This window comes from Xenia sp. Carnegie-2017, unplaced genomic scaffold (assembly GCF_021976095.1).
Source record: "Xenia sp. Carnegie-2017 unplaced genomic scaffold, XeniaSp_v1 HiC_scaffold_24, whole genome shotgun sequence".
NCBI lineage: Eukaryota > Metazoa > Cnidaria > Anthozoa > Malacalcyonacea > Xeniidae > Xenia > Xenia sp. Carnegie-2017.
The window spans coordinates 9,004,982-9,016,900 of record NW_025813487.1 but is presented as its reverse complement, the minus strand read 5'-3'; the positions used below and the strand labels follow the sequence as shown (position 1 = coordinate 9,016,900).

Sequence of the window (11,919 nt, the reverse complement as noted above, 5' to 3'; positions counted from 1 at the left end):
AAAATATTGTGAGAAATTCGAGCGAAAGATAAATGAAGAAGCAAATAATCATTTATCGTCAGTGTAGTCACTTACATTTAGTTTCCAGCCGTGGGATTTATTTTTATACATAATACCGAAGCAAGTACGTGGGTAAACATTTCAAAAGGGTTTGAAGGCAACACCTTTATTTTGCTTTGTACAATCACAAATCTTTATACTTGTCGTCTATGTGTATAGTCTTGTTCCATCTCATGTGAACAACATCTGCTTTCTACGACGCCTCGTGATTTACTTGTAGCAACACTTGAAGTGAATAGTATTTTTATGCATGGTGTTAAGCATGTCATTATATGTATTTGTTCCACAAGATTGTTTAACATTCATTGTTCGTACTTCAACAAATTACCAGATATCTATCAAATCTAATTTTTAAAAACAAAACATATTGTTGCCAAACAAAAGAAACATGCTCTCCCTTCATTAATATACTTAAAATGCAAATGATAATTGACCATTTTTCTGTGATATTACGCAAATCCTTATTTAGTTAAAGTTATTCAGCCTATTAAACAACACAAATATCATCGTTTTAGGCATTAAGATGTTGGTGACGTCAACCAAAACATCCTTAAACCCTCTCCTAACCTTAAATTAGCAAGATGCGACTTCAAGATTCAATAAATATTTGGACAAAATTAAAGTATAGTTTCAAATTTAATATCGTCTCATGAATCTAAACCTACAACATTATCCATCTTTACTTTGCATAACGACATTAAAACGTAAAAATATCTGAAAATTCTGACTTTTTTTTATTTAAACGCATTGAAGGTGATTTGAACGCAGGTCTTTGTGAAAGATGATATGCTCCGAAGGAGCTAATCACAATAAAACATTTTTGTCAAGACGTTCATTAAAGAAATGTTAACAACGGAAAATTAGTCAGTTAATGGGCTGACCGGGATTCAATGAGGCATTAAATTATTTCGACGCATTGAAAGGGTGAGGGGGCATCTCGAGTCGATTTATCTGATGATAAGTATAGAATTATTTTAGAATTGTATTGAATAGAATTTTGTCATTACTTTGTATTGATGTAATAGTTGTTTAGTGTAATAGTTGTTTTATCTTTGAAAAACATGTCCCAACAACTGTAGGATCAAGTTGCAAAAAATTTTAATAAGATCATTATGTAAGAAAAAAAACATGACTGAAAACATGTTTTTTGGGGAGGACATTTTATTGCGTAGCGGTTGTTGATTGATGATTGGGGGGGAGGGCACTAATATTTATATACCGTATACATGTTTTACTATGTTAGTTATTTAATTTCTTTTGAAATCCATAGTGATTAAGGATTATACAAAATAAATAATGACAATAAACTAATAAACAAAAAGGTTGACTTTTTTGTGCCTTTTGATTCCTACAGTAGGTATAGCAAAGAGTTGAAAACCCACAACAGACATGTTCATACATTTAAAATAACCCCTTCCTCTCTATTAACTACAGCTTGCTCTGTTTGATTCATATTTTTTCCTTTGACAGACATTAGTCATGGTCTTTTCTTTGAAAATGCTATTATGGACATAATGTTCCATTTTATAACTTAATTAAGGCAAAAAATCTGCAATGTATAAATTAAGTGTTCCATAATTGTGGAAAAGTGTGAATTGGTAGAATATTGTTTAAAAAATAAGGCAGGTTATAATTTCACCTATCAAAACAGAAGTTGTCACCTGTCATAGTTGTGATGCAGTTGATGTGAAATAAAAAACACCCCTTCATCAATGACACCAAAAAATGCACTGTTTATAGGCAAACCTTGCTTCTATAGTTTCCTCAAGGATGCGACAACTTTGGGTAATTATATTTGTCGAATGGAGATTCTCATGTTGATTCACCCCACCACTAGCCTCATCTTTAATACAAGTTTCAACTATAGCCACAGATGAATTTTCAAACAAAGGTAAGGTCTAGCTTCTTGGAGAAGTTGGTTGAAGCTATCTAGAGAGATTAGGAAGATATAAAACAAAGTAACAAATTCCTGTAATACTCCAAGGATGGTAAAACAAAACTCTTTAATTTGAATGTATCATTTACGTATATGAAGATGCAAGTTAGGCATGATGAAAGGGTTCAAATTGGTATTTGAGGGTAGGAGCCCCTTTGCTTAAATTTCTTTCTCCAAAATCAAAGCAATCTATAATTGATAACAGAAAGCCATCTAGATTGAAACATGCACTAATTAGCTTCAAAAACAAACTTAAACTTTTATGTCATTTTGATAGCCCTACTATGCTATTGAAAAGATAAAAAAGTGCACTATGATTCCATGTATTGACTTGAAATATATGATTTGCTTAATGCACATGATAAGGTAAAATTGTAACAGTGTTTTGCGAAGAAGCAAATAATGTCATGTTCCAAATAATGTCATGTTCAGAATGCAAGATTAGTTATAATTATAAGTCAATATCTTGGGAATAGTAAAAAAAGTATCTTACTTTATGTTAAGTCTTAAAGTATGACTTAAGTTTTGAAAAACATCACAGTATGAAACCAAACTGAGGTTGATGGTATTGTTTAAATATTTTGTTACTGTTGCATTCTTAGATCATTGGTGTGTAGTCTAATTTAACACATAAAGCCCTGTTTCCATATAATCGTCTCGATCGTCTGTCGTCTGAAAGCGTGCAGGAACGATATTGCACGCAAACGTTTTAATCGTCTATATAGAACAGAGTTCCATCTTGACGATTGTAATCGCTTTGATGGCCATGTTCGTTTCGATAGTCTTGAATATGTTTCCATAAAATCGCTCTAATCGTCCTTGTACGCTTTCAGAGGATTGAAGATCGAGACGATTATATGGAAACCGGGCTTAAACGAATGCGGCAATGACATTTTACAATATAAATAAAATGAACAAAAAAATGTGCTGCCTTTCGGGCATCTCACTATACACCATAACTCATAAAAACTTGAAAATTTCGGTTTAGTTCAAAATCCACGATACTAAATCATCAATAAATTTAACTCACCTCTGTATATTTCATACTGTGTTGTAAACATTTATCGCAATGTATTTACGGTTCTCGGTTTGCTTGAAATTGCATCTTTAGTGGTCACTTACATACAGTTTTTATTCTATATTTTCTCGCACTCATATGTATTTCCAAACACTCATAAACAAACGGGCAAATTCGATTGTACAATGATTGTACGCGCGGAATATGTCTGTCGGGGGGACTCGGGAGAAGGTTCAACGTAAATAGCGCAAACAATATTTTTTTATTTCAACCAATCATTCGCGCCATTGCTTCCCGCACTTGCGTAAAAAAATTGAGGTTTAAATTTAAATTCATCCCGCTGCACGAATATCAATTCGATTTCATGCGCCACTAAAGAGAAGGTTTATCTAAGGAGAAAGGTAAGTTATAACTTTTATGTAGATCGGGTTTATTTAATTAGAATAACAACAAGATGGATAGTTCTAATTGAAAGTACTTTGTATTTTACACATATAAATTTGAAGTTATTGCCACATGATAATAAACAAAATTATTTGTAGCCCAAACAGTATTGCTTTGAGTTCCAGACAATTAATGTGCGAATCTTTTTCGGCGAGTGACCATTCGCCTCCGGTGGACTGTTTGTTACTACTTGCGTCCCATCCCTTGGTAGATGCGTCTGTATACAATACGTGGTCAATCTTGCAGTGATTCAGATGTTTTTTCGACTCTTATGCATTATTAATCCACCAAGATACGTCCTCCAGCGCGGAAGGGGAGAGTTTCAATGTCGAATCAAAGTTACCATGTTCGACTTAAGAGCTGTTGTTTTGTCCCTATCAAGATCACGATAAAACAGTGGGCCATATTCAACGCCAGCGAAACAAGCTACTATCATATTAATTGACTTGTCACTTCCCGTATGCTAGGAGAGTCAGATTTTAGCACCCCCTTTGCAACCTCGCATAATTTGTTGTGTTTCTCTATGGATATAGAGATAGTCATATCTATAGAATTTAACACAAACCCTAAATGTTGTAAAATCTGTGTGGGTTCTGTAACAGATTTATCTTTATGGGGTAGGAATCCTAACTTCTGAAACAATTGTTGAATGTCATGTACGTTTTGCTCGCATTCTGAATAAGAGTAGCCCATTAAAAAAAAGTCATCAATGTAACCATAATAGAAATGTGCCAAGCTCCCTCAGCTAAGAATATACAGGCTTGAGTATCTTTGTAAATAAACGTGGAGCGGAAGATAATCCTTGAGCAAGGCATGTGAATTGGTACAGATTACCTTTCCTTGATGCTCTATGTGCATTGGTATTGAGTAAAAGGCATCTCTGAGGTCAAAGGATGCCATGTAGCCCCCCGGTCGCATGAGCTAATTACAAGTATGGATAGATTCTATTTTAAAGTGGCGATATGTTACAAATGTGTTGAGCTCTTTTAGGTTTAATATCATTGTAAAAGATCCATCTTTCTTTGCTCTAAGAAAGATATTGGAGATAAACTCGCCCTGTTCATGCATGCTTGCAAAAATGATACCTTTCTCTAGAAATTTTGTAACTTTACGATCGACATTTTGGACTTCCGAAGGAGACATTTTTATAGAGTGGAGTTGTTTCAGTTGGATTGGGTCTATAAGAAAATCAATCTTGTATCCGCTTACAGCTGATAAAATGAAAGGATCGTCAGTTAGCTCCCTCCACTTCCCAATACATTGTTGTATCCAGCTTGCCACTATACTACAATCATTGTCTCCCCCAGATATGATAGAAGTACTACACTCGCGTTTACTAGAACTTACATGGTCGAGAGTAGGATTCACAGCTCTTTTAGTGTTTTTGCTTTCACGTATTGCGTTTATATTATAATTTCTTTCGATACACAATCAAATTTTTGCACAAATGGAAGACAATGGAAAACGTCTTCCATTGTATAATAAGTTAATCAACGACCTTTATAGAGCCTCGGCTGTAATCGATACACCACCCTGGGCGCTTCACGCTGTATAACGGCCTTGGTTCCTTACTTACGTCCAGTAGCATACACGCCCATGACACGAGAAATATTAACTGGGCTTTAAACATACGGGGGGAATGGGAAAGAGGTTGTGGATATTTGGCAAAACTCTCATGGCAATTTTAAGAAACATCCAATTTGTTATATTTCATATAAACTCAATCTTATGTCTGTATATAAAATGCTAACGGCTAACCCATAATAAAATGAGCCAAAATTTGAAAGGAAGACGCTTCTCCTCGACACCCAAACATTCAAAGATGAGAAAATCAGATAGAAAATAAGGTATGGTGGTACAGTCAAAAACCCGTTCACGAATTTGTGCTCACTTCATTTACCGGAAGTAATCTCAACTGTTTTTTGGGTAAAATGACCATGACGAATAATATGACATAAGTGCCATTTCCTCAAACCGGTTTGAAAGTCCTGAAATCAGGACTAGCAATACAATTTTAATTAATTATAGACAGAATAAAAAAAATCACATGGTGTTTAGGATGCTTATCAAAAAATATAAATGTTACTTTTCCTTCAAGATTGAAGTGTTTTTGTGATACCTTTTAATTTCAATCTGTTTCAAACTTTGAACTTTACATGCACCGAACGCATTAAAGATAAAAGAAAATGAGATTAGTTTCTTCATTATCTTTTGTTTTAAATGTGTTCGGTTCATGTAAAATTCGACGTTTGAACTAGGCCTAAGTAACGTCAAACACTTTTAAGTTCTACGTACGTTCTTTTGTTGTTTTCTCAATACTTTCATCCCTAATTATAGCTCTTGTCAACATATCCGATTTATATTAATCATGATTACATATTACGCAATTAAGGCATTAGTATTAAAGTATCTGTTTGCTACAACTTTAATGTAAGAAAATTGATAAGATTCTACGTGTAAAAGATGTAATTGTAGCTGATGATCTCACCATGTGAACCATTCTTTATGTACATATATACATTATACGGGGTGTTCCCAAAAAGGAACAAATACAGGATGTATAAAAAAGCAGTAGTATAAAATTTAACTTATTATGAAAATTTAATTCCTGATCAACATGTCCCATTGATGCATTTTTCTGAACTAAATTCTAGGAGACTAATGATGTGCATGAAAGTCGTTTGATTTTGATTTGGAATGCGGCAAACCATTCAAATCAGCAAATCAACTTTCGAATTATGTCTATTTACAAAATTAATTGTATTGTTATATAGGTGCTGTGTATAGTAATTGCGATTGGTTTATTAGTAGTCACATGACTTAAAATAAATGCACGGTTTCCTGCCAGGAAAACAAGTGAAAAGGTGTTGCCTGCTCATTTTAATATCATAACGAATAAAAGAGCCACCAAGCCGAAAGCTAAAAAGCGTTTCTCGAGCTTATTAAGCGACGAAAATGAACTATTAATAAAAAAGAATTAAGAAAACAATGGGAAGTCTACCTAAAATGCTGTGGTCAATCATAGCATTTTGCAACGATATTTTGCCAAAAAAAATTAATTTTATTGAAGAGTTGTGGAAATTTATGATTTTTTCCCTATCTAACAAAACACTTAATGTACTTTCCTTAAAGTGCTTATTTCACAATTTTTTTTTTCGAATTTTCGTATTGCTTCTTCAAAAGTAATCTAAAACTTATATTACAATTTTTTCATGCGCTGCATTGTTTTCGAATTATTATTGATCAAATATGAAATTTGACAGTAAAAGTTGATAATTGGCATAGGGCCTGGATCAAGTCTCTGTGACGTAACTTAAGGAACAAGTCAAGCGCTTGTTATCAACAATTAGATGGCGGAGTTGAATTCTGATTCGGAAAGCTCTCATAGTTCGCAATGTGATTCGGAGTATGATTATATTCCCGGTTATGTCATCGAGGACGAAACAAGGAACATTAATGACCAGGAATATAATATAATAGATGGAAATCACGGCGAGTCCGAGTCCTATCTATACGCTGATGAACCAATGGCCGAACAAGCATGGTATGAAGACTACGTGGAAAAGTCAAATGAACATAAAAAGCAACTTGAAATGCTACAAAAAAGACTTGATCACACAGTTGAGTTGAGTTCTTGGTGAGTAATAAAATTTCTAATTTTAATTCAACTTATGAAATGTATTTCAATTCAGGTTTCAAGTTATGAAATATAGACATAAACGTGCAATTTTCTATTCAAGATTACCATCGCTTTTTTTATTTACTTTTGGGTAAAAAATTGTTAAAAGATGCTCGATTACAATTTTTTAATGTGATTTTCTTTATTGATCAGGTGCAAGTGTGGTTTTTGTCAAGTTACACTTCTTCAGAATCCTCTAGAGGCCTGGTGCTGCCAAGAACTTAAGTCTGTAGCTGAAAGCTTAACACACCAGTCGGTTCTGGCAGATCTGTCAACTATTCCATGTTGTGTCACTCTACACCCAGGTTTCAGACCAGTTTGTTTGGAGAAGTGGTCGCTAAAAAATGGCTGCTAGGAAATACAAAACCAGAGAACAAAGACGATACAGAGAAACAGGATCTGAAAACATGTATGATAGCATATTATGTTATTTCCCAGTATTTAAGTATATTTTAGTGTTATGACACATTAGTAATGATTTGGCTTTATATTCAGGTTTTTACGATGTGTTGCATACAGAGAATTTACATCTATGATTTATGGATGCTTAGGAGAAGAAAGAAGACCATTACCAGCATGTGCATACCATGCAATAAGATCAAAATTTAATGATAAAAAGTTGGAATTTAGAGAGTACGAAAAAAATGAAATAAATGAGTGATGTGAAAATTAAGTTTTCCTATTTTTTGGGCAATCTGCCACATGTTTGTGACCTTTCATTGGCTTCTTGCATGTCAAACATTTTGGCTGACTCTTTTCTTTTGAAACTGCCACTTTTGACTGACAGCTGAATGGCACACTGGTAGCTGCTGGCATGAAACAAAAACATTTTTATTATTTAAAATGATTTTCAAACCATGTTTAGCTACCACATCTTATATAATCATTATTAATTACCTGGAATTGAGGGAGGGACATCATTGACCACAAAGCATTTTCAACGGACCTGTTTTAGTAACACCTCAGCTCTGGGTTGCTTTTGCAGCATGACATTCATTGGTGGTGGGGACATTTCTTTCAAAAGATTTTGTGAATTTGATAATGCGTCTTTGTCTTTTATTGACAGCATCACACTCTGAAATAATTCATCCACATACTCTAAAAAGAAATTATTGTCGTATTCAATACTATGAAATGATGCAAAGCAACACATTTAGCAACAACTTACATTGTCATATTGGAAATTTTCGCCCACCTGCAATACATTCCAACATAGGAATAATGAATCATTTTTGGAGCAAAATGATTCAGGACAGAAAGGAATATTTCCAAACAACTTGTTTGAGCAACTGGTGAAGCCTGGTGAATTGACTTCATCAGCTGTGGGTTTAACAATTTAGCACTAAGCTTTTCATGAGCAACTGAACCTTAAACATTACAACAAAGAATGATGATAAACTGTTAGGGAAGTTATCTTTAAATAATGCCTTCACAAACTTTCTAACAAATATTCCCTTGGTTTAACATCAGGGCCATGAAAACAACTTGAAAACAGTGGATTATCCAAATTGGTGTGCTTGTCTACTATGTGACTCAGGAAAGATTTGAACTTTGCCCAAGTTTCCTTGCCATCACAATAATAAACAGCCGAATACTTAGTCGGTGTCCATTGAGCGCGTTTTCTTGCAACAAAATTCACCCAGATTTTACGTCTTCGCTTCGCTTCAGGACGCTCATCACCGTAAAATGGTATACGGTGAAGAGAAATTCTTTCCGCAGAATTTGCTCGGTTTGAACAGACGAAAACTGCACATCTATCAGGCATTTTGATGCAGAGCCGTAGTAAATAAAGTAGAAATTATAGCAAAAGTCACACTTCAGAAAAACTTCCTGTCCTTATGTTACGTCACATACTTCTCGATTCAGGCTCTCATCAAGCAAATTGGACGCGCAACAATTTTCTCCATTATTGCCGATTTTGAGAAAAGAAACGCATTTATCTCATAAACGAAGCCATCAATCAGAAAATTGTAAAATAGCTTTTACAATGATTTTTTTACCTCAATCAGAAAATTCAAAAAAAAAATTGTGAGATAAGCACTTTAAGGAAAAAGTGAGCCTAATTTCGCGAGAGTCTTAATATAGATTTGGTGTAGTGGACAAATGTGAAAATTATTTAAGACACTAAATATAGATCAACACATATATATTTTGTAACAATTTTGTAGAAAACATATTTATACAACGATTATTTCCTACATTAACATACTAATATGATAAAACTATGTTAATACGTGTTAAAAAACAAAGTTCAACAAAACACTGCGCAAAAAGAAAGTTTCTCACTAAATATTTTTTTACAAGTGCTAAATGAATGAATCCTTACCAATCTTTAAAATGGCAACTACAATTGTTCTGTTTTGATATAATGACGGTTACCAACAAATAATGTAGCTGAATGTGAGTGAAAGTTATTGTACAACTATTGAATGCTAATTTTAAAAATTGGTATTTTTAAATCGAGGTAAGACACCTCCTTTTCTAAAGCACCAGTAATCTTCACATGGAAGTTGGCAAATTACTATTACTCTAAAAAATAGTGTTGAGTTATGTAGGATTCATTTATTTAGCATTTAAAATTTAAAAAGCAAAAGAAAAATCTAGAAACGTAAAGAAAAAGTGAAGTAATGAAAAGTCTGCATACAGTCAAGCTACTCGTAAACGGACATCCTTGAGACCACGACCTAATGTCTGCTTACGTTAGATGTCTATTGATGGGATATTATAAAAGATATCTACTCACTATACATAGATAGGTACACAACAACATATAATACTTACGGTGAATGTCCGTTTAAGGGATGTTATTAAATATACGTAGATATGCACACAACAATATAAAATATTCATGGTACATGTCCGTTTATAAGTTTTATAAAAGATAAGTCTTCACTATACGTAGATATGTACATCACAAAATGAAATAAATTTAGTGATCTAAAATTGTTCACTACATAAAAAATAAAACTCAGTGGATTTAGAAATATGATATCTTCAAAAAGAAAGACGTTGAAATTTTTCCATATTTTTCATTCTCGTAACTTGATGTAGTTCTTACATGTTGAAGTTACTTTTGTTGTGAATGATTTGTTGACCATTTATATGAACTAAACTGATCACTTTCATTCTACAACTATCCATAGTTGATGTTTGCTTTGAATTTTCATGACATGTTGCTGTTAAGATCTTAATTCATATCACAAATGTTATAGTATCATTCAGTACACATATATTTCAGAGCATGCGCAAAGGCAATCGTGTGTCATAATATTCACAATGTCAGTGTGTTTCTATCGAGAAGCAGCTTCAATTATAGATGCAGCAAAAAAATCCCTTTAGCCATCTTCGATAGCCACAATGTAGTAAAATCAAATTCATTTTATTCACTCTCATGATTACTTATCCGTTATTTTCACATCAAAACGTCTACATGAGATGATGATTTTCACGCTTCAGTTTTGTAAAAAGTGAACAAAGTGAACAGCCAGTTTCAGCATTTTAAGAATGTAAAAGTTCATATCTTCCACTTTTGACAACAGATGACATTTCAATGAACACGTGACCTGGGTGTCGTTAGAAAATACAACAGTAAATCCACAGAAAACCAAGGTACATAAATTTGTCATTTCTTTCATTACGTCACCTCCTGAAATGAAGCTTCTCCTTCCTGTATTATCGTTTGACTTAAGAGTACACGATGGATTTTTATAGACAAGCCATAAACATATCAAACTTTGGCAAAGTAACTTGCAGTATGTCCACTGATGTTTGAGTTGATGTTGTTAAAAAACAATTTCCATAAGTATTGATTTTTAAAGTAGAACTGTTCAAACGTTAACAATCTCTGACATCGATATTTCATTAAAAGTAAAAACTTGTCATTAAACATCCTTCCATATACGACATTGTCCTTTGTTTTATGTCTCTCTATATTGCAAAACTTTTTTCACTTTTGTTAACTTTTCTGTTCATACGGCTTGGAGTAATCCATCTCAATGGTTAAATTGTTTATCACGATGATGAACGTCAATCATAAGTCATTTTCTTGTGGAGTTTACGATTTACTTTTTAACAGTCAGTGAGAAAGACAGCCAAATTTTTAGTTTTTTTTTGTAAAATTAGCAAAGGTACCATTGTTTTATTAGAAATTTTCTTTTTTCAAATTGATAAAGACGAAAATATTCATATAACCGAAATAACAATTGGGCTGTCTTTGTCTCTCTTAACAACTTAACACATAGATATTTTGTAAATCAAAATGCAATAAATGAAAAGTATTAAGAAATTATTTCAGTGTAAGATATTATTGATTTTATCAGTAAGAACTTGTTTTTGGTGTAAAAGAGTATCGAAAAACGTGCAATATTAAAGCCATCCTACACTGAATACATTTAAAATGAAAATTAAATGTTTTCATGGTGTAGATATAAACAAAATATGACCTATGGTACAATAATTAACAATAGCTTGCATTTTATATGTTTGTGTGATAAGATAAAAGTTAATAAAATTATTTTCTTGTGGCAGAAAAAAATTATTATCTTAGACACGAAATCATTTGTGTTTATGCTTTGCCTTTATTGTCATTGAATTTTCATCTTTAATTAATTTCAGCTTTTATACATGATCTCTCTTAATGTTGACATTATCGTACACTGCGGTCTCTGTACACAACAATTAAACTTAGACAAAGGTCGTTTCATGAAAACATACGCAAACAGACATTACTTGAAATGTCAACAATGAAAGGGATCATGCATAAAAAGTGAAAAAGATTTTCTT

The 11,919-nt window shown here is 33.0% G+C and overlaps 1 protein-coding gene and 2 long non-coding RNA genes across 4 annotated transcripts; 1 reads left to right on the top strand and 2 right to left on the bottom strand.

Moving 5' to 3' along the window:
- Window positions 1-1,503: 1,503 nt before the first annotated feature.
- On the bottom strand, window positions 1,504-3,174 carry LOC124450599. The gene is made up of 2 exons (XR_006950120.1): window positions 3,027-3,174; window positions 1,504-1,989 (listed from the first exon to the last, which is right to left on the bottom strand). It is a non-coding gene; the product is annotated as an uncharacterized LOC124450599 (long non-coding RNA).
- Window positions 3,175-6,785: 3,611 nt separating this feature from the next.
- LOC124450593 lies at window positions 6,786-7,792 on the top strand. Of its 2 annotated transcripts, XR_006950115.1 has the most exons (3): window positions 6,786-7,095; window positions 7,291-7,546; window positions 7,633-7,792. XR_006950115.1 is itself a non-coding variant. In XM_047001225.1 (2 exons), the coding sequence occupies exons 1-2, from the start codon at window positions 6,809-6,811 to the stop codon at window positions 7,490-7,492; spliced, it is 489 nt and encodes a 162-aa protein (XP_046857181.1). In that variant the 5' UTR covers window positions 6,786-6,808; the 3' UTR covers window positions 7,493-7,792. The 2 variants fall into 2 exon arrangements, 1 of the variants encoding a protein (XP_046857181.1); XM_047001225.1 differs by having other exon boundaries at window positions 7,291-7,792.
- LOC124450603 lies at window positions 7,548-9,088 on the bottom strand. Its single transcript, XR_006950126.1, has 3 exons — window positions 8,306-9,088; window positions 8,035-8,235; window positions 7,548-7,946 (listed from the first exon to the last, which is right to left on the bottom strand). It is a non-coding gene; the product is annotated as an uncharacterized LOC124450603 (long non-coding RNA).
- Window positions 9,089-11,919: the final 2,831 nt, after the last annotated feature.